Genomic DNA, 21,113 nt, shown 5'->3' with positions numbered 1-21,113 from the left:
CAAACACTTGGAGCCCGCGTTACGACGCAACTCCAATTTGCTTTGATGGCCCTACAGCACGCGAGACCCCTCCACCACCCTTCCCCCCACAACCTTCCGCCTACGGCACAAGTACGATCAAGAAGCGCACAACAAGCTCTCAAGTTCACTGGTATACGTTCAAGTGCCTGTGGCCAATCCAAAAATTGCAGCCATGTCAAAGGCTACAGCCAGTTCAAAGAGCTCGCACCCAGTTGATTCACTTCAGCAAGTTCAAGAGCTTGCAGCTAGTACGAAAGGTTACCGCGAATTCCAGAGCTTACATACGGTCAGTTCGGAGGCTGCGGTAAGTTCTAAAGCCAGCAGTAAGGCCGAAAAAGCTTGCGGCAAATTCAAGTCTAGAATAAGTTGTAACGCCCGCAGTCAGTTCGTAAACCCGCACCACATTCATGAAGACTACGGCCACTTGAAAAGTCTGGAGGTAAGCCCTAAAGCCTGATGCGAGGTCATCCATTCATTACTAATGCCTTAACTTGTGTGGAGCATCAAGACGGAAGATCAGGAGCCAGAAGATAAGACCAGGAGCTAGAGGATAAGACCAGGAACCAGAAGATAAGACCAGGAACCAGAAGATAAGACCAGGAACTAGAAGATAAGACCAGGAGCTAGAGGATAAGACCAGGAACCAGAAGGTAAGACTAGGAGCCAGAAGATAAGACCAGGAACTAGAAGATAAGACCAGGAGCCAGAAAGTAAGACCAGGAGCTAGAAGATAAAACCAGGAACCATAAGATAAGACCAGGAGCCAGAAAGTAAGACCAGGAGCTAGAAGATAAAACCAGGAACCATAAGATAAGACCAGGAGCCAGAAGATAAGACCAGGAACCAGAAGATAATATTACATGAATAAAAAGCGACAGAAAAATCTTGTTTTCTTTACGTCCTGTTTACGTAAATCTGTCACAACATTTTTCTCTTTCTTCCTTCGTGGTGTTTCTTTTCGGTGTCCCAAAGGGGTCGCTCGGGACTCTTGCTGAGGAAGGTAAAAAGCTTTCCCCGACCCCTGAAACGTTCCGGACTCCGGGGTCAATATCCGGAAACACCATGCACAGGGTTCTCGCATCCCGGGCTCAAACCATGGAGTCAGGACGCAGGTGGTTCAATTCCCACCCGAACCAAGCTTCGCTGGTCCCCAGGCTAGGTAGCGGGAGGCCATGGGCGGGGAGGTCGACCCATCCGTGTGCGCACCTTACCTCGCTTTGAAGATCTATACGTAATGACACCACTTCCATCTCACTGGTGTACCCTTCATTAATATGACCTCACCAACCCTTCATTAGTATGAACTTACATACCCTTTATTAACATAACCTCACCTTCCCTTCACTAGTATGACCTCTCCTACCCTTCTCCAGTATGACCTCATCTACCCTTAACCAGTATGACCTCTCTTACCCTTCTCCAGTATGACCTCTCCTACCCTTCTCCAGTATGACCTCTCCTACCCTTTTCCAGTATGACCTCTCCTTTCCAATAACTCAAGATATAATTAACCTGAAACGCAGGAGCTCCTCCCCTGACCCAGACTGACGGGGCTCCTCCGCAATCGCGTGCACAAAACAGGTCAACTGAGGTGCGGGACCTGAGGCCCACAGTGCCTCCTGTACTGCGCCAGGTGACCAGAGTGCCAGGTTAAAGTGCAGTGGTTACCAGGTCGACGACTTGCTGGGGGTCACGCCAGCCAACATGGGGAACATGAGCCAGGATACTGGAGATCCTATTCTTAACTTTGTCTCCCTGACGAAAACTTTCTGTTGGTGTGTCCCTGGGAGGCCGAGGACAGCAGTGTCTCCTCCTCGGCTGGAGAGGATAGCAGTGTCTCCTTCTCAGCTGAAGAGGACAGCAGTGTCTCCTCCTCAGCTGAAGAGGACAGCAGTGTCACCTCCTCGGCTGGAGAGGACAGCAGTGTCTCCTCCTTGCCAGGAGAGGACTGCAGTGTCTTCCCTGCGCTGGTTCAGTTCGAGTGAATGGTGGGATTGAGAACGGACAGCATACGGACGCTTAACTTGCACGATAGTCGATGTTCAAGAGGTGAGAGGCCTCCCTATGAGGACAGAACTAACTCTCTATATGCAGTACACATGTACGTAATCACGCAGCCCAGAAAATGAATCTTGAATGGCAAGACTTGACCGCGTTTTTTCCAAGAAATCTATGCGAAAGAAGAAATAATGGAGGGATGTGAAGGATCATGCCGAGTGCGGTGGTGTGTTGTGATCTATACCGGTGGGGGAGGGAGGAAATTACAGGCTGGGAGCCGCTCAACGTCCGCCTGGCCAGTGTGGTCTGGCTAGACCCGCAGTGAAGCATCGAGCCGATAGTCCAGCGGGGGAGAGAGAGAGCCTCACACTCTAACCTTGGGGGGGGAAGTCCAACTCACACGGCTAACGACTCGAGCGCCACGACCAAACAGGCTAGTCCTCATCCATGGCCAGCAGTCAACAGACCAGTCCCCGCCCGTGGCCAGGACCCAGCTGACCAGTCTCTCTCCCCCATCCCTACCCGTGGCCAGGACCTACAACGCTAACCACCACCTAATTATATCCAACGACCACCAGACCACCCCCCGACCTCGGTACTAATCACCACTAATGAGTCACTGTTCCTTACCTTGACCTCACGGTTGATTCATTAATGCTTATACTCTCGTCACCGCCGATGTGAGAGCCAATGGGCTCACGACCTGGGCTCACAACGTCCCGGGCTTACAACAAGGGCGACCTGGACTCACAAAGTATTATAATGAACCCCTGGCGTGACACCCAAGTCTCGACTTGCATCGATATTCCTAAAAGTTCCAGTTTCATTTAAAATCGCAAGCTGCATTGTTCTCCGTCACACAGCTTTATTACTTTAGTTTCGTTACTTAGTTACTTCAAGTATGCATCAATGTTTCCGAACTTTAAATCAATCTAGGAGCAAATGGGGGAGAGAGAGAGAGAGAGAGAGAGAGAGAGAGAGAGAGAGAGAGAGAGAGAGAGAGAGAGAGAGAGAGAGAGAGACTGCAGCGTTTCGAATCTTTTTAATATACTTCGAACCTTAGCTTGTTCATGGTGGTAATATTCGAAGCTTGAACGTTCAGAAATTCACTGACTCAATAACCAACTATTATTGTTCACTGCTTATTGATAAAATGATTCAGTATGTGACGCACTGACCTCATGAGGCGAAGCATACTAGTTTTAAAAACTAGTTTTCAAAAGGTAGTTTCAAATAGCCCTCCGAACACTTGTTGCAGAGAACATCTTTTCGAAGCTGGTTTCATCGTATCTACTGACCCGAAAAATATATAGTAAAAAGTGAACACTTGAAAGTCAGAGAGAGAGAGAGAGAGAGAGAGAGAGAGAGAGAGAGAGAGAGAGAGAGAGAGAGAGAGAGAGAGCATCGTACACGTCTGCGTGCAGCGTCAAGTATGGGTATCCGCCAGGCATAAAGAAAATTGGAAGCCAGAATTACAACCGCCTGGGGCCGCTGGCTTCAGCCCCGAAGGACCAACGCTTCTATTATAGGAACCACTGATGAAAATTAAGAGAAAGGAGGGCGGCGAAGAAGGAGAGGTAAGGAGGAATGTTATTAGGACGTGGAAGGCGTTGAAGCTGAGGAGAGCCTTCACGCTGAAGCCAGCAGGTGAGGAAGCCGACCCCCCCTTCCACCCCCCTCGGCCTCTCCTGTCACCCGTCAAGGTGAGGCTCAGTCATTTGGTCCAGGTGTTCCCCCTTAACGTCGCTCAGTATCGGAAAACTTCAACGCCAGAGAAATACGCTTCGTCCAAACACTGCACGCGTGAGGAGACTGGGGGAAGGGGGGGGGGGGGGGGTCCAATATATATACATTCATATAAATCATATACAAATAATACCATCATCAACAACAAAAATTTCCTTGGATGCTATGTGATATATCTACTCCACTCTGATTCACTCGTATACGAGTGAAAATAATGAAAAAGGGATCAGAGTTTGACAAGAACAGCCGACCCACAAAACCACCCAAGTCCTACCAACGACACCTTCAGAAAAAGGCATTTGTCTCTCTCTCTCTCTCTCTCTCTCTCTCTCTCTCTCTCTCTCTCTCTCTCTCTCTCTCTCTCTCTCTGTGCTGCGATCCTCCCTCGGCGTCAGCAGTACTGAGGTTTACGTCTACCACTGGAAAATGGACGTTTCCCAGGAAGGGATAGGTTGAAGCCTCGCAAGGCCAGGGAAAACAGACACCACGTCACCCCTTCCCTGCTGGCCAGGAGGAGGGGAACACTTCTTCATGCAGGGCTTGGGAAAGGGATGAGTCTTTTTACTCTTTATACAGGGCATGGCGGAGGGGTCGAGTCCACCAACCCTACAGGACGAGGGAGAGGGTCGAGCACACCCTTTCTAAGAGACACGGAGTCTACCCTTCCCGCAAGGCCTGGTAGAGAGGGATGAGTTTGCCCTTCCCGCAGGGCCAGGGAGGTCGTCTCTCTACCTTTCCCAGAACATGAGAAAGAAAGAATTCCCTCTCACAGAGCGAGGGGGAAAAAGAAAGACAAAAAAAAGACAGACCGGCATAATGAAGAGAAAGGAACTCGTCTGGCCCACCAGCCACGACTTACGTCTATATAAACCTCCAGAGAGATCCAGGTTATCCAGGCACAGCCCATCAAACTTAAGACCACTGATGAAGACAAAGGCTATACCAACCCGTAACTTTTCTCCCCCCCCCCTCTCTCTCTTTCTCTCTCCATCACCTCTTTCTCTCTACCACATCGGCCATCATGAAACACTGCCACAGGGATGAGACACTCTTGCAGATTAAACGAGACTTTATCATACCTCCCACGACTGAGCAAAGTATTCCTCGTTAAGCCAAGGTTTTTATCCAGATATTACCGTAGACCGGGCCAGAGGTCAGCAGGCACTGAAGAAGGCTCTTACTCTCCTCCGCCCCCTATCACTTTCAAAACATCGTCACGCTCTTCTCTAACCTCCACGCCCCCCCCCCCCCAAAAAAAAAAAAAAAAAAAAAACTCCGTCCTCCCTCTCCCCGCCTCCGAAGTGCCCTCACCCCAACAACAACAACTTCCACCACTTCAACAACTCTTCCCACCACAACCAGAGGCACAACTCCCCTCCCCTCCTTCCACAATCAACACTCTCCTGCAGCCCACAGCTGCATCCCGTAACCGCTTCAAGAACCATTCCTTCCCTACCTCACCCCAACGGCTTATCTGGCAGCAACAGGTGGGCGGACAAAGCAGTGCTAGATGGTCGACAATAGTGGTGTGTGTGTGTGTGTGTGTGTGTGTGTGTGTGTGTGTGTGTGTGTGTGTGTGAGAGAGAGAGAGAGAGAGAGAGAGAGAGAGAGAGAGAGAGAGAGAGAGAGAGAGAGAGAGAGAGAGAGAGAGAGAGAGGGTCGCCCTATTATTTATGTAAGGCATGATAGATGCTGCCAGTCTGGCCACTTGTGGTGCTGACGTACACTAGCCGGGAAGAGGCCACGGCAGACCTGAGCAGGGAAGAGAATTCTAATTTTGGAGGAGGAGGAGGAGGAGGGGGAGGAGGAGGCTGGAAGTGGTGAAAGAGAAGGCGTAAGTGAAGCAGAAGAGAAATATCAAAAGATGTTGACAGTGATAAGGGAAGACAAGACTGCAGAGGAGAGAGAGAGAGAGAGAGAGAGAGAGAGAGAGAGAGAGAGAGAGAGAGAGAGAGAGAGAGAGAGAGAGAGAGAGAGAGAGAGAGAGAGAAACCTACGTGAAGGGACTCACCCTCACGAGCTTGCGCTCCTCCCGTCGGAGTCTTTCCGGCAGCTCCAGAGTCTTGTTGTGCAGGGAGTTCCAGAAGTTGGACCTCTTGAAGCTGAGACTTAAGCCCCTCTTGCCCTGGCCGGAGGCCTTCTTCGTCGCCTTCTCCACCGCGCCACCTCTGCTGAAGCCGTCGGCCTCTTTGTTGACCAGCTTATTCTTGGTGGAGTCCTTGAGCTTGTTCTTGTCCTTGACGGAGTTGCCGGAGTCCATGTTGGTCGTCTTGGAGCGCGCCAGGTCATTGTAGTGCTGGACCTGGGTCAGCTCGCACGACCCCGCGCCCTCCGAGGTCAGGTCGTTGAAGATCTTGGTGGTGGTCGCCGTGATGTTGGTGGTGGCGGGGGGTGCGCGTGGGAGACACCTGGGAGGGTGAGGGCGGGGCGGTCAGCGGTGCAGGTGACGACGCTGCTGACCCTCGCTCCTCGTCCACCACTCACACTGCCACTCGCGGCGTCACTCACTGCCGCCACTCACTCGGTGCCTCATGTCGCCCCAGGCCAGCATGGGAGGAGCCGGGAGGGGTGTGGAGCCTCCGAGGCCAGGCAGGTGTGGTCCCTGTTGGGGGAGGAGAGAAAACATCAGAATTGTCACAATTACGATACTCAAAACAACAGATACAAAGGGACGGTTCAGCGATACATAAAGAGAAAATAAACCCCAAAAACAGCGTAAACTATATCATGCCAACATGCATGGAGGACATTACACTGTATCTTACACACACACACACACACACACACACACACACCCAAGAACCAACACACACTGAAATCGCCAGGAAAGCCATTTGCATAATAATAGAGAGTTCTGACCCATACATGGCTCATGTCTCCGACAAAGTTTCCTCATATATGCTAATGAAATGCGCAGATATACTTGACACGACGCCTGAAATGATGTTCAACATGTCGTTGGAGGAGACTACAGTAACCAGGGAGTGCAAGGGGACAAATGTGGTCACATCTTTACGTAAGGAGACCGGGATATTGCGGTGAACCACAGCGTGGTCACTCTGACGTGTGTGTGGCGTGTCGAAAACTGGATAATATAATCAAAGCGTAGATGGATGACTGCTGGCAATGGATAAACTACATATCTTAGCGAGACGTAACACGGATTTAAGGGAAGACTATGCATAACATGTCTCTTAAGACTTCTATACGAAAATGAACTTTCGTTTTAGGCACAGGAAAACGCAGGGTGTACCGTGGGTTCCTGGACCGATAATTCGAAAGTTTCACACACGAGACTTCTGCAGCCGCACAACCAATAAGACCAGAGAACAGAAGAATATCTTTATATCTGCTGGAAAACCTTACAGCTGAAGCGCGGTTTCTACTGGTACATTATTTGTCCTCTAGGAAACCGAGGGGTTTTCCATGCCAGAGTATAGTGGACGGGATGGTGTAGACCACCAGCCAGACCGGTCCGGTAGAGAGAGAACATTGGGGATAACCATCCACGTCGCCGTCACCTCATACCACCAGAGATCCATAGTCCCCGAGTAGCAGTTCATCACCGCGACCATCCGGTGCTCGTACAGACCGCGACATGAACAGTCCCATCCCAACAACCATTGCAAATATCAATTATCACTTAACTGCCTCCCCAGTGTTGGTGTACAGACTGCCACATCTCAACCCTCACCCTCCATGCTCCTCTGTAACTACCACACTGTCTATATTGGGAAGATTTTCTCTGTACAATCTTCAGCCTTTGGCTCTGGATAATTCAATAAACCATTTATCATTGTTAGTTATCATTATCATCATTACTATCATATCATTATCATTATTAGCATCATTACAATTATCACTACACCAGCCTTATCATCCCCATTCCAGTCTTCCAGCAACATCAACTGGAGCTGTCAGTCCCCAGTAACAGTCAGTCCCCAGTAACTGTCAGTCCCCAGTAACTGTCAGTCCCCAGTAACTGTCAGTCCCCAGTAATTGTAATCACGACTAATGAAGAACTATGTCCTACGTCACCCGTCAGCAACTCGTTACAAAATTACTGAACAATCAAAACTTTTCTAATTGTCAACAGAAATTTCTCATCCCCATTCAGCCCCATAAAAAGAGGTTAATTGCCATAATTAATACAGAACATTGCACTATGTCATTTAAAAAAAAGCAAGTTGCCATGGGAACACAATACGGGCCAGCTGTCGTGGAGATGTTTAAGAACCAGATGGAAACGAGATGAAGAAACGTAATTATCATTCTAACAAGAGTTACTGAGTTACTATCTATATATCTCATTACCTATATATATATATATATATATATATATATATATATATATATATATATATATATATATATATATATCAGTTTCTTCCCTTGGTTTGAGGCAGTGTGAGTATGCCGAGTCACTGACCTCCAGAACTCTGTTTCATTAAGAGAATACTACGTGTGGGCCAGACCCAGCTGGGTGACCGGCCGCCTGGCTCCTACCAACGTGTTTCTCCTGTAAACATTATAGCTGTTGTTGGTGGTATAACCCCACCAGCATGGTGGCATCGCGACCCCTCAAAAGACGATTATGCGTCCCCTGGGCACGACGATACGACCCTTGAGTATGATGGAGAGATCGGAGTCGAGTTTACGGGTGTACCGTACAGACAGCCAGGCATTGCTGGCCTGAGCGTGCAGAGAGTGAGGGAGGGAGCGTGCAAGGCAATATGACAGAAGGGGCGTGCAAGGCAGGATATGGTATAATGCATTTCCTGCCTTACATCTCCGGTCGCTCGGACACCCATAACCTTCCAGGCCAAAGATCGGTGTAAATGCAGCCTTCACTGCTCTAGTTCCCGTTATATACATATGGGCACAGAAATATGGCAGGAGATGTCAAAGCCACCATCCCTGTGGAGTCCATGGAGGGCGACGACCAACGAGACAACGCCAGCCCAAGGCAACGCCGGGACGTAGTAACGCTGGAAGCGGTCAACGCTGGGCCAAGCCAAGGGCAGGCCGGGGCCAGGTAAAGCTGGGGTAACGCCAGCTTCCCTTTAGCAACCACCACGACCGACCTTGTACGGCCAGACTGACTTATTTATGGTCCTAGCCAGCACTGGCTCTGTTGGACCACAGCAACCGGCCTGCTTGTGCTCTTCTCTACCACAACACCTGCTTTACTGTGCCTTCTGGACCACAGCACCAGGCCTGATGTGTCGCCTAAGCCACGGTCTCAACATTTCACTTTACTCGCTAAGCCGCCTCTCCTCGACGTCAACTTACAGCCCTCACTACGTCCCCAGGGCAAAGTCTCCTTAAGCTCCTCTCCCCAAAGGCACAGGGCGCACTTAGCTCTTCCCCTCCAGGGCACATGACTCAACTAGTTAAGTTCCTTCCTTCCAGGGCACAGAACTCGCTAAGCTCCTCTCCCCCAGGGTACTGCATTTGTTAAGCTCCTCTCTTCCAGGGCACACGACTCGCTAAGCTCTTCTCCCCCAGAGACCAAGACTCGCTAGACCCCCCCCCCCCCCCGGTGTTAGATTCGTTAAGCTTTCCTCCTCCAGGGAAAATGACACACTAAGCTCTTCTTCCAAGAAAAAGTACTCGCAAACCCACGTGCCCCAGGGCGCAGCTCTCGCTAGGGCCATTGCATCGCTTCCAAAGCTCCCTTAGGTCAAAGCAAATTAGCTCGTTACCCGGACTTCAACATGTCATTCCAGCGAGACTCGTTCCTTGCAATGACGTCAGGTCTGTAGGATGTTTAGTTAAGGATCTCCCCCTTTGGTCTTTAACCAGGCGTTATCCACTGTTCTGAGCGGCAGCCTCATCCAGTCTGTAGCAGAGCGCTCCAGGATGCGCTCCACGGCGTTCCAAGAAGTGGTCCAGAGCTTCCGTAAGAGCACTTGTGTTCCAGGTGGTGCACCTAAAAGCTTCAGTATTCTGGGTGTTCCAAGTGGTTCTAGTACTCTAAGTGGTGTAGGAAGTGGTTCCAGCATTCCAGAAGGGGCTCCGAGAGGTCTTAGTACTCCAAGATCTTCCAATATTCCAGGTGGGCTTCCCAGAGGGTTCCAGTAACCTTGGCGGAAATTCCCGTGGTTCCAAGTTCCAGGTTGTGCAGCAAGAAGGCTTCAGTACAAAGTCTATATGAGGTTCCAAGTGGTTCCAGTATTCCAGATAGTCTTCAGAAAGTGTTCCAGACAGCAGGTTCCAGCGGTGTGGGTTATACATTTCCCCCAGTAACCAGGGCTGCTATACACTCTCCCCCGAGACCCCTGCTCGACACAGTAAATCTTGAACATAATAGTTCTTTCAGGAGTAAAATTTAAGCAAGCTAAAAAGAGCCCATCATAAAATAAACAGAAAAAGTATATATATATATATATATATATATATATATATATATATATATATATATATATATATATATATATATATATATATATATATATATATACACGTACTTATCATAATGTCGCTGAGAGGGAAGGGGCGGCTGAAAAGGCTGAAGGTCTGGCGTACACAAGCTGATATGCGTTGACCCTTCGTGACCTGGCTTGATGCTGCTGTGGCCCTGCTTGATCTTGTGTCACCTGGCTTGACCCTACGTGAGATGACCTAGTCTCTGTGACCTACACTGACCTTACGTGACCCGTCTTCTTTACAGCGTGACCTGGCTTGGCTTAGCTTCAAGAAATGCTTGTAATAACTTAACTGTTAGCTTGAGAAGGTGTCACCCAACGTGAACTACGGTGACCTACGACGACCTGGGTCTGGCTAGCGTGACCAACGTTGAAGTGACATGGCTTGGGTGTGACCTAGCTTGGCCTGGGGGTCACCGGGCTTCACCTGTCGTGACGTGCAGTCACTCCTGGCATATCTGATGAAAAAAAAATAAAGACGTGAATTACGAACATGTATACAATACAGGAAATGTACACGTCAATAAATATGAAGGCCAATATTGGTTATTGTATTGAACCTCATTAATTCACCACTGAATAACCATGGGTGATGCTGAGGATGAGGGCTTCTGATTCACTTGTGTATACAACAACCCGTTGTAGAGGGGAGGAGGAGAAGCAGCAGCCCTCAACCCGTCCGTACTTACAACCCTTGGTCATCACGGCATGACCCAGTGACCTGACCCTCAATGGGGGGGGGAGGGGAGGGCAGGTCAAAGTCCATCCCGTCACACCCGAGGGTCAACCCCTCGTGCTCGAGAATGTCCAAGAAGAAAAGCCTTCGCATCTCAGGAAAACACATCGTCCAAGTTCATAGAGGAAATACATCAATAACTATAAACCAGGGATAGATGCTGCTGCAGCTGCTGCTGAGATAATGGAGAAGAAAACGCGAGGAGGGACGGCGCAGGAACAGACAACCACTGGACAGGACAGGTCTCAGGTCCGGGAGTCACGACCTGTGAAGACAGACATGTACCACACCAACACCCGGCGGGTGCAGTGACAGGCGAGCCCCTGGCTGTGAACTCTCCCAGCAAGAGACGAACCTTAAGAACATTAAATACATTTTTCACGGTTGTGTTGACCGTAAGGCGTGTTACGCCCGGTAGTACAGCTAAGCGTCCGGGCATCCGGATGGAACGGTAATTAAGCAGATGCTATGTTGCCCGCAGGTTATATATATATATATATATATATATATATATATATATATATATATATATATATATATATATATATATGCACAACAATCACCACTAGAAAGCGGAAATAAAAACGGTGAGTACTTTCGTTTATTACATGCTCAGACCGAGTGGGGGAGATACAAATGTTGAGCTCCTTAAAAGCAGAGAGGTAGGAGTGAGGCGGGACATCATAATCCCCGTGTGGAGTGTAGGTGGGCACTAATTACATGACCTGACATCTGACCTTCCTCTCCTTACATGGTGTGTGGACAGGGTTATTTATTCTGGTGGATACTTCTTAACAATAATTATTTCAGTTAACAGTTTGTCTCATTTGAAATGACCAAAAGACATATCTACATATATCTCTTCACGGTGAAGTGAAGGTTCTGTATATATATATATATATATATATATATATATATATATATATATATATATATATATATATATATATCACTTATTTACATTCAAATTCTGACGAACAAAATAACTAACACTATTTTCAGCCGCAACAGAAAATCTAGCAAGTGGAGCTGGCTTTGGTTGCTGTACATTAGACAGGAAGAGCCGGGTGTACGTACAAACGAGGCAATCGTTCTTATGTTCCCGACGCTACGCCGCTGAACAGGGAAAGACATGTAGGCACAGAGAAAGAGAATAACTCACCTCTGTGTCATACCCACATCCGCATTTGCAATGTAAATTATGCAGATGAAGGTTAAATATACAACAAACTTTATTCTGGCGCTAGAGAGAGAGAGAGAGAGAGAGAGAGAGAGAGAGAGAGAGAGAGAGAGAGAGAGAGAGAGAGAGAGAGAGAGAGAGAGAGAGAGAGAGCCAGTGGTCAGGGAGTGCCACACACCACAAGCAGGCAACAAACAAACAGAGTCAGGTCTCACCACACATAACCCGCCACAAGGTAGGTCGACTGAGGTCTCCAGTTTCGGCGGCTTGACCCAGTTGGCCACCTCCGTGGAGAACTGGGTCACGACGCCCGGCGACAGTAATGATGTTACACCCATTAAAGCCTTCATCACCCCCCCTACCCCCAACCCCATCCCACTACTGTCAATCTCCATCGCAAGTTAATCTCTCTCTCTCTCTCTCTCTCTCTCTCTCTCTCTCTCTCTCTCTCTCTCTCTCTCTCTCTCTCTCTCTCTCTCTCTCCCTCTCTCTCTCTCTCTCTCTCTCGAACAAGGAGAAGCATGTAACTCTCCCCCAGGAACATGCGTTCGATTCCCACCACCACCATTCCCAACACGTATTCCCCAAAAGATATATATACATATATATATATATTTCCGCGCATTCTGCTCAGGCGCCGGGAGATTGGAGGGCCGGCCACACATGCCACGCCCGTAAATGAAGTACAAACTCCAGGACGCCCAGCCGTCCACCACGGCCAGGAGGAGGGCTCAAGACAGACGGGCGATAAAAAAAAAGAAAAAAAAAAGAAAAAAAGGACGGAGAGACGGAAATACAGATACGAGAACAGACAGGCAAACGAACAGATGTCGGATAACGACGGGTCAGAACAATATAAACACGACACCCCCCCCCCCCCGGTGACCCCCACCTGACAGGATGCAACTCTGGTCTAACCAGGTAACATGCAATGGGGTTACGTGAGGGGGAGGGGGGGGTATAACGTTACCTTAATCCAGCGCAGTGTAAATTAACTTAAGACCTAATTCAACCCACCCATGGTGGTATGAAGGGGGGGGGGGGGGGCGGGGGAGATGCAGCAGGAGGGTCGGATGGGGGAGACAGTTTGCAACCCCCCCCCCCCCCGTTGCTAACAACTGCCGCCCCAGACCTACCCTCACAGTGTTGTGGGTCGCCAACACAACCTTCCTCAGTGGTCTTTAAATCAAACGACAGTTTGTCTGGTATGTGTTTTTGACAAGTCGTCTCTTTGGCAAATCGCTACGACTCTGACACCTTCAGGAGATATACTCATAACAACATCTTGGGTTGTATGCTTACAAGTACTGAAGACACTCAAGCGGTTGTTATATTCTACTTTTAATAACCTTTACTAACAGATGAAAATCCGTCTTCGAGCACATAACCGCACACTTACATCCTCGAACACGTTTATCTAGTCAGATGAATAAAATTCATCCAACACCAATATATATATATATATATATATATATATATATATATATATATATATATATATATATATATATATATATATATATATATCTTACCTTAGGAAATGACAGTGAGCAAAAGCTGAAAATATATTGCCGATATTATCAAAATACTGTACCGTTTCTTCTGATATTTCCTCTTTAATTTGCACTCGACTCTCTATCGTCTTGTCACTCAATATTTCACGGTCGGGTAGGAAGAGCTACACGACCTGAGCCCACCAAAAAAAAAATATATATATATATATATACCACGACAAGACATTCACCCCAAAACTTTCCTCCAAATGCAACGGCGAGCCACTGCCAGGCAGGCTTAAGCGGCGCAGCGCTCGCGCTAGGCTTCAGTGTGAGCCGCGCCGCCACGAAGCTTCTAAATGTTTACTTACGATAGCTGGTTCATACCACCAACTCCGATTTTTAATTCTCTTTGTCGTTCTACACCACAAGACTACTGATGTACATACAACACGCAGCAGCCTGGGTAAAGGTATTAAAACGACATGTAATACTGAACCGAATTACCATGGACCAGCAAAGAACTTTTTATTTTCTATCTTATGAGAGACGGGGGACCTCAGGGGAAGGGAATAAGGACGCGAGGACGAGACCTGCAGAGGACATGACCTAGGGACAGGGGGACTTCGAGGGCGAGGGGCGGACACCTCGAGAGGCAGATGAATACCTTCACAAGCGCGTCAGACAGGGCGCCACCACCTGCTCTGCCGGGAGAAAGCATCAGCTGCCGAGCTACATTCAAAATATTTAATAGACTTCGAGTCCGCCAACGAACCAGTTCGTTCGCGTGTTGTGGAACTCGAACTCACGTCCCCGGGTTGCCGAAAGAAAAAAAAAAAGCTAATATACCTAAATGGCATAACTACAAGAATACTTAAGCAGACGACAAGTCTGGGAGATGCTAAAGCCCTGAAGAGTAAGTAAGGGAAGTGGATATGTACAGTACAGACAGACAGACAGACAGACGGACGGACGGAGACGATATGTGGCGGCTGGGTCCGGCCTGGGGGGGTGGGGTGGGGGTGGACGACGACCCGCCCACACGGGCTATGTATACTACATTGGCTTCAGGGGCTTGGCTCTATCCTGACAGCTGGGTCTATCACTGCAATGACTTATTCATGGCCTGTTCTCCCAGGGCGTCCGATGCTGAATGTCTGTACCTACGTGTGAAAGACGAGAGAGATGATTCGCGGGAAATGTTGTGTCTCGCTTACGACTGACCTGGCCGTCTGGCCACACCTTGTGAGGCAGGCAGAACCTCACAAGGTGATTAAGGCCACAAGTTCCCTGTCTGCTGAGGCCATATCCATCATCATCATCAGAACCTGGCGAAAGACAAAACAGCCTTCCGGAAACTTGGCTCTCGAAACCCATTAGCAAATGGAGGTCACAGCTGCCTCCTCTCTCTCTCTCTCTCTCTCTCTCTCTCTCTCTCTCTCGCTTTCTTACCCTCAGCCACACGTGGTATGCTGGCTGACCAAACGAGAGGAGCACAGGGGTTCTTCAAATCTTGGGGATGAACCTCGGTCAAAGTCGAGACTCTGGTCAGGTCACACATAGACAAAAGAGGCGCAGGTCAGGTCGAAGTCTCTCCAGCATCCAGCGGGGTCATGTGAGGTTTTAAGGGGTCAATTAATATTCACCCTTGGCTGCCTACCCACCCATCCACTACCCCTGAGTAGAGGCTGCTGCTTTGTAGAATGTAAATGTAGATGAAGTACTATGTATGAATCATGTGGTATGCATAAGACGGCTGTACCGGCCGCCACGTATGTAGCAAGAGTAATACACATAAAGTAAATGTCATATACACTGGGCAGGTGTAAAAAAAATACATAATGCAAGTGTAAAGAAAGCGCCAGGCAGGAACACACACACACACACACACACAAACACACACATATATATATGTATATATATATATATATATATATATATATATATATATATATATATATATATATATATATATATATATATATATATTTATATGGAGGTGAAATCACACTTCAGTACGAATTCATACAATTATAGATATCACAGGTGTGCCACTAGCTGTCTGTCTCACCAGAAGGAAACACGGTTCGAACCCTGAGTCAATGCGACACCAGAGGAACTCCCTCAAGTTCATCCCCTCCACAGGCAATCATCACATCCAATATCATCATCTCCAAGTTTCATGATTCCTCTCTCGCATTTTCTGACGATACAACAAAACCCAACGACAAGTTGTCATGAGTCTTATATTCGAGACTCATACTAAGCTGGTATTTCCCATCTATATTGTATATATACGTTCGATTGCACGCCATGAGCAGATGTCAGTGTATGAAATGATAATAACCTCGTAAAGAAAGCGAGACGATCGTCTTTCTCTAATAATAATAATAATAATAATAATAATAATAATAATAATAATAATAACAATAATACAATTCAGATAGTGATGCAAATCGAATGGCTCCGAAGCTGCTTCATTTCATAAGATATTTTCTTTTCTCACTATCACCATTCATACATCTGAATGAGACATCCGACTACATAACTGCCTTATCCTCACGTGTGTGTGTGTGTGTGTGTGTGTGTGTGCCTTGCCCACCTCTCCCCTTCAGCACAACTAACTCAATACTTCAGAGGAAGAATAACCACAAACCACTGCTGACCACAGTGACGACACCGAACACAATGGTTCGTTTACCCAGACGCGAAGCAAACACTTGGACACAAATTCTGGTGAATCTGACCAACCGCAGCCGAGGGCTGGAGCGCAACAGGCGAGGGCTGGAACGTGACTAGTGTGGGCTGAAGAAGCGTCACATGCGAGGGCTGGGACGTGACTAGTGTGGGCTGAAGAAGCGTCACATGCGAGGGCTGGGACGTGACTAGTGTGTGCTGAAGAAGCGTCACATGCAAGGGCTGGAACGTGACTTATGTGGGCTTAAGCGTCACATGCGAGGGCTGGGACGTGACTTATGTGGGCTGAAGCGTCACATGCGAGGGCTTAAACGTCACAAGCGAAGGCTGAAATATCTAAAGTGAGCGGTGAAACATAAGGAGCGAGGGCTGGCATGTACGAAGTGAAGACTGGAACGCAAAGAGCGAGGGCTCGAACTAAGAAGCAAAAGCTGGAACATAACAAGAGATAAACAGAACCAAAATTGACTGGAACTGAGCAAGATTTTAACAAAACAAGTACAAGCAAGGCCAAGGAGACTTTGAAATAAAGCCATTCTATCTGGAGTGAACCACCGCCAAAACAAATGGACAACCATCAGCGGCAGATTAAAATGCTACGGAAAATAAATTAGGTGGGCGACCTGACCACTTGGTAACACTTTATTGTGGGAACTCACCCTATACATCTTGTTGCAACACAAGCCTCACAAACAGGTGCTCGCGGCAACTCAACAATACATGAAGAAGGCAGAACAGAACACAACTCAACTCAAGTTTGGGTGAAAAAAACATATGATAAACGGACTCTACTTACTTGAGGTTACATCGCGAGTGTAAAGTCACCTCTGGCGAGGCTCTATCATCGTCAGTTCACAAGAGTAAGTACACTCTCGTTAAAATGAACTTTTCTTTCCAAATGAGTCCATCCTAACACTACTACTTACTGCAGCGCAGCCTTGGAGCTTTAGACTAAGAGACTCCACTGCACACAAACCTCACATAACAAATCATAGATGGTTTCAACCGACCACAGTCCCCTCCCGCACCATACTTATGTCACTAAATGTAGAGACACCTTCAGAGAAAACCCCCGACACATCGTTACGGATAAGATACTGGACACCATCCTATACAAAAATGGCTGGCCGCTCAGCCGGAATCATTCACACACGATACAGCTCCAAAATCCATGAGCTCTACAACGGAGTCCCCCAGGAGCAGTTCTCTCTCCGTCCCTTTTTCATCTCTTCCTACACAACTTCGCGTCACCTTCTGCAGACCACAGGGCGAAATTCCTCTTATATGCAGATGACCTCGCCATCCCAGCAGCGCCTCCTGACCATAATCAGACAACAACAACAACAAAACTACAGAACTACGTCACGCAATCAGGACAGCTGACTCACTCCAAAGAAGAATATCTGGACCCACAAAGAAATCAACAGAAGCACTGTAAACTCTGGACAAAAAAACAAATTCCAGATTCAACTTCCCATAAACCTGTATGATGAACCATTTTCATTCGCCAAAACTCCGACCGCACTGGGTATCACACAAGACAGAGACGTGACACTCACTCCCCACACCACAAACATCAACACAAAAGCCCTATACAAACAAAACGCGATCACAACACTTACAGGAACCAGGTTTTGTCCAGCATAAGAATTCTGTTGTATCCTCTCCAAACAGTTCATCAGCTCCAGTCTAAACTACGCCTCACCTGCCTGATCATCCAACCTGTCAAAAGATAAACAACAAACCCACAAACCAAACAGAACTTTAAGGGTCACAGCAACCCGGGGTATATCACACAGGAAGGAGAGGACAAGTTTCCACACAAGTATCTTCCAAACACATCAGCTGCCAGCCCGGGCAAATGTCAAAACCTATCAAATTTCCTAAAGGAACGAGTTGGAAAAAATACAATCACGAACGTAAAGGCTGAACATAAATTTTCTCGAGATGTTACCCAATAACTTTTACTTTCTTTTTCCTATTACTTATGCTTAAAAAATATATGTTCGTCATAAATAAAGTGAAATACGAAATATGAGATGGAATATTATATATATATATATATATATATATATATATATATATATATATATATATATATATATATATATATATATATATATATATATGGGGCCCTCATACAGAGGGCTATACACTATTCATTAAAACAAATCAATAAAAATAGTTTGAAAAGCGAGGACACCAAATCAGGGAAAACACCCGACGTTATCAGCAACGCCGGGGAGAAAAAACGACAAGTCTTGTATTGGGGGGGAAGCTGGGGTGCGTGCGGGCACGCAGGAGCGCGGGCCCCTCCCCCAGGCTGAGATAAAGGCAAGCGGTTGGCAGCGATAGCAGGAGAGGTGCCTGGCACCCGGCCCTTATCACCACACCACAGACAATGTGCCACGCTGACTGGCCCAAGTGCTGGGGGAGGGAGGGAAGGAGGTGAAGAGAAAGAAAGATGGGGGACAGGGAAGCAACAGACGAAAGAAATGTAATATAAGTAAAAGACTTACTCCCACTACAGTACATATATTTACCCCCAGGCCACCACATACAAGATTTACCCCCAGGCCACCACATACAACATTCACCCCAGGTCACCACATACAAGAGTTACCCCCAGGCCACCACATACAAGATTTACCCCCAGGCCACCACATACAAGATTTACCCCCAGGCCACCACATACAACATTCACCCCAGGTCACCACATACAAGAGTTACCCCCAGGCCACCACATACAAGATTTACCCCCAGGTCACCACATACAAGATTTACCCCCAGGCCACCACATACAACATTCACCCCAGGTCACCACATACAAGATTTACCCCCAGGCCACCACATACAACATTCACCCCCAGGTCACCACATACAAGATTTACCCCCAGGCCACCACATACAAGATTTACCCCCAGGCCACCACATACAAGATTTACCCCCAGGCCACCACATACAATATTTATCCCAGGTCACCTCATACAAGACTTAGCCCCAGGTCACCTCATACAAGCATGTATACCCAAATCACCTCATACAACATTCACCCCTCCGGCCAATCAACATTAAGGCAGAGAGAGAGAGAGGATAAATGACTCATTACGTCCAGAGAACATCCTAAATTACCATAAAGCAACGACCCAGACACAGCGACCAGGATGTTTTCCAGGAACTTCCTGCATGGAGTCCAGGCAGGCGACGCCTGCGGGAGACGCTGAAGGTGCAAGAGGGTTACCCTGGGGGTGGATGCTGGGTCCCCTCCTGCAGGACCTGACGAAGTTAAATGAGCAATTAACTGCAGATGTAATTACGAAGTGGGGTGGGGTGGCGACTGTTGATTGTGGTAAGTGTGTGTGTGTGTGTGTGTGTGTGTGTGTGTGTGTGGAAGGGGAGTATGTGGGAGTGAGGTAGTGGTGGTGCTGATGGTGGCAGACACTGGTGGCGTCTGGGAGCGACACCTACAGGAAGTCCTGCCACGCATCCTCCTCCCCAACCCCTCCTACCCCTTCACTAAAACGTAGTCTCCCCCAAGAGAAAATGATCTCCCAACACGCTCCCCATCTGCAAGAATCACTAAATGTAATCTCCCCCCCCCCCCCACAACATCCCCCATTGAAAGAATCAATATGGCCCCCTACCAGCCCTCCCCCCTCCCCCCAGGGTGGAGGGGGGGCAAGCCACCAGGTGTGGTCAGACACTCACCCCCGCCCCTCCTCCCCCTCCCCCCGCCTGACGGGTCTGAATGAGGCAGGATGAGGCTCTCTGTTGGCATCAGTCTGGCCATGATTGGTCACGTCCACCTCCGAAAGAAAACCATTTCTATACTTCCATTAAGGTAACGTCGTGCTCAAGGGTCGTACCGTCGTGCTCAAGGGTCGTACCGTCGTGTTCAAGGGTCGTCCCGACGTGCTCAGGGTCGTACCGACGTGCTCAAGGGTCGTACCGACGTGCTCGTGTCGTACCGTCATGCACAAGGGTCGTACCGTCGTGCACAAGTGTCGTACCGTAGTGTTCAAGGGTCGTACCGTCGTGCACAAGCGTCGTACCATCGTGCGTAATAACAGTCGTATGGTCGTGCTCAAAGGGATTTAAATCCTGTGAGATGACAAAGATAAAAAACAAACAAACAAACAGTGCCCTACCAATAAAATACGATAATCCTTACATCAATATAGATCAACAATGACCAGGACTGAAGTGTGCGTAAACGATCAACGACAGATGCGATTAATATTAATCTCACTACAATACGCAAATCGTGTAACACATATATATATATATATATATATATATATATATATATATATATATATATATATATATATATATATATATATATATGTATATAATAGAGCCACATACACTGAGTGACACTATGAAGCCATAAAAATCCTGTTAACGGTGATTCAATATAATCAAAATCCATAACGATTACACGACAAGATAAATGACCAATGACCTAACCATCACAGTGTCGTTAATACAACCACGCCATCCTTGTACACAGACATCATCTCATCTCTCACCTCATTAAAATATATATATATATATATATATATATATATATATATATATATATATATATATATATATATATATATATATATGGATGGGGTTGTTAGGGAGGTAAATGCAAGAGTCCTGGAAAGAGGGGCAAGTATGAAGTCTGTTGGGGATGAGAGAGCTTGGGAAGTGAGTCAGTTGTTGTTCGCTGATGATACAGCGCTGGTGGCTGATTCATGTGAGAAACTGCAGAAGCTGGTGACTGAGTTTGGTAAAGTGTGTGGAAGAAGAAAGTTAAGAGTAAA

At 47.6% G+C, this 21,113-nt stretch overlaps 1 protein-coding gene across 5 annotated transcripts in view; it reads right to left on the bottom strand.

Annotated features, from left to right (window-relative positions):
* LOC139755322 (uncharacterized) overlaps positions 1–21,113 on the bottom strand; it is a 174,067-nt gene that overhangs the window by 73,015 nt on the left and 79,939 nt on the right. For all 5 annotated transcript variants that reach the window (XM_071673460.1, XM_071673463.1, XM_071673461.1 and 2 more), the window contains exons 2-3: positions 10,487–10,651; positions 5,777–6,367 (exon numbers count right to left, since the gene is read on the bottom strand). In XM_071673460.1, the coding sequence (XP_071529561.1) occupies positions 5,777–6,025 (249 nt within the window). In that variant the 5' untranslated portion in view covers positions 6,026–6,367; positions 10,487–10,651. The remainder of the gene's footprint in view (positions 1–5,776; positions 6,368–10,486; positions 10,652–21,113) is intronic.

The sequence above is a fragment of the Panulirus ornatus genome, chromosome 19, assembly GCF_036320965.1.
Source record: "Panulirus ornatus isolate Po-2019 chromosome 19, ASM3632096v1, whole genome shotgun sequence".
NCBI lineage: Eukaryota > Metazoa > Arthropoda > Malacostraca > Decapoda > Palinuridae > Panulirus > Panulirus ornatus.
This window is presented reverse-complemented; position numbering and strand designations above follow the sequence as displayed.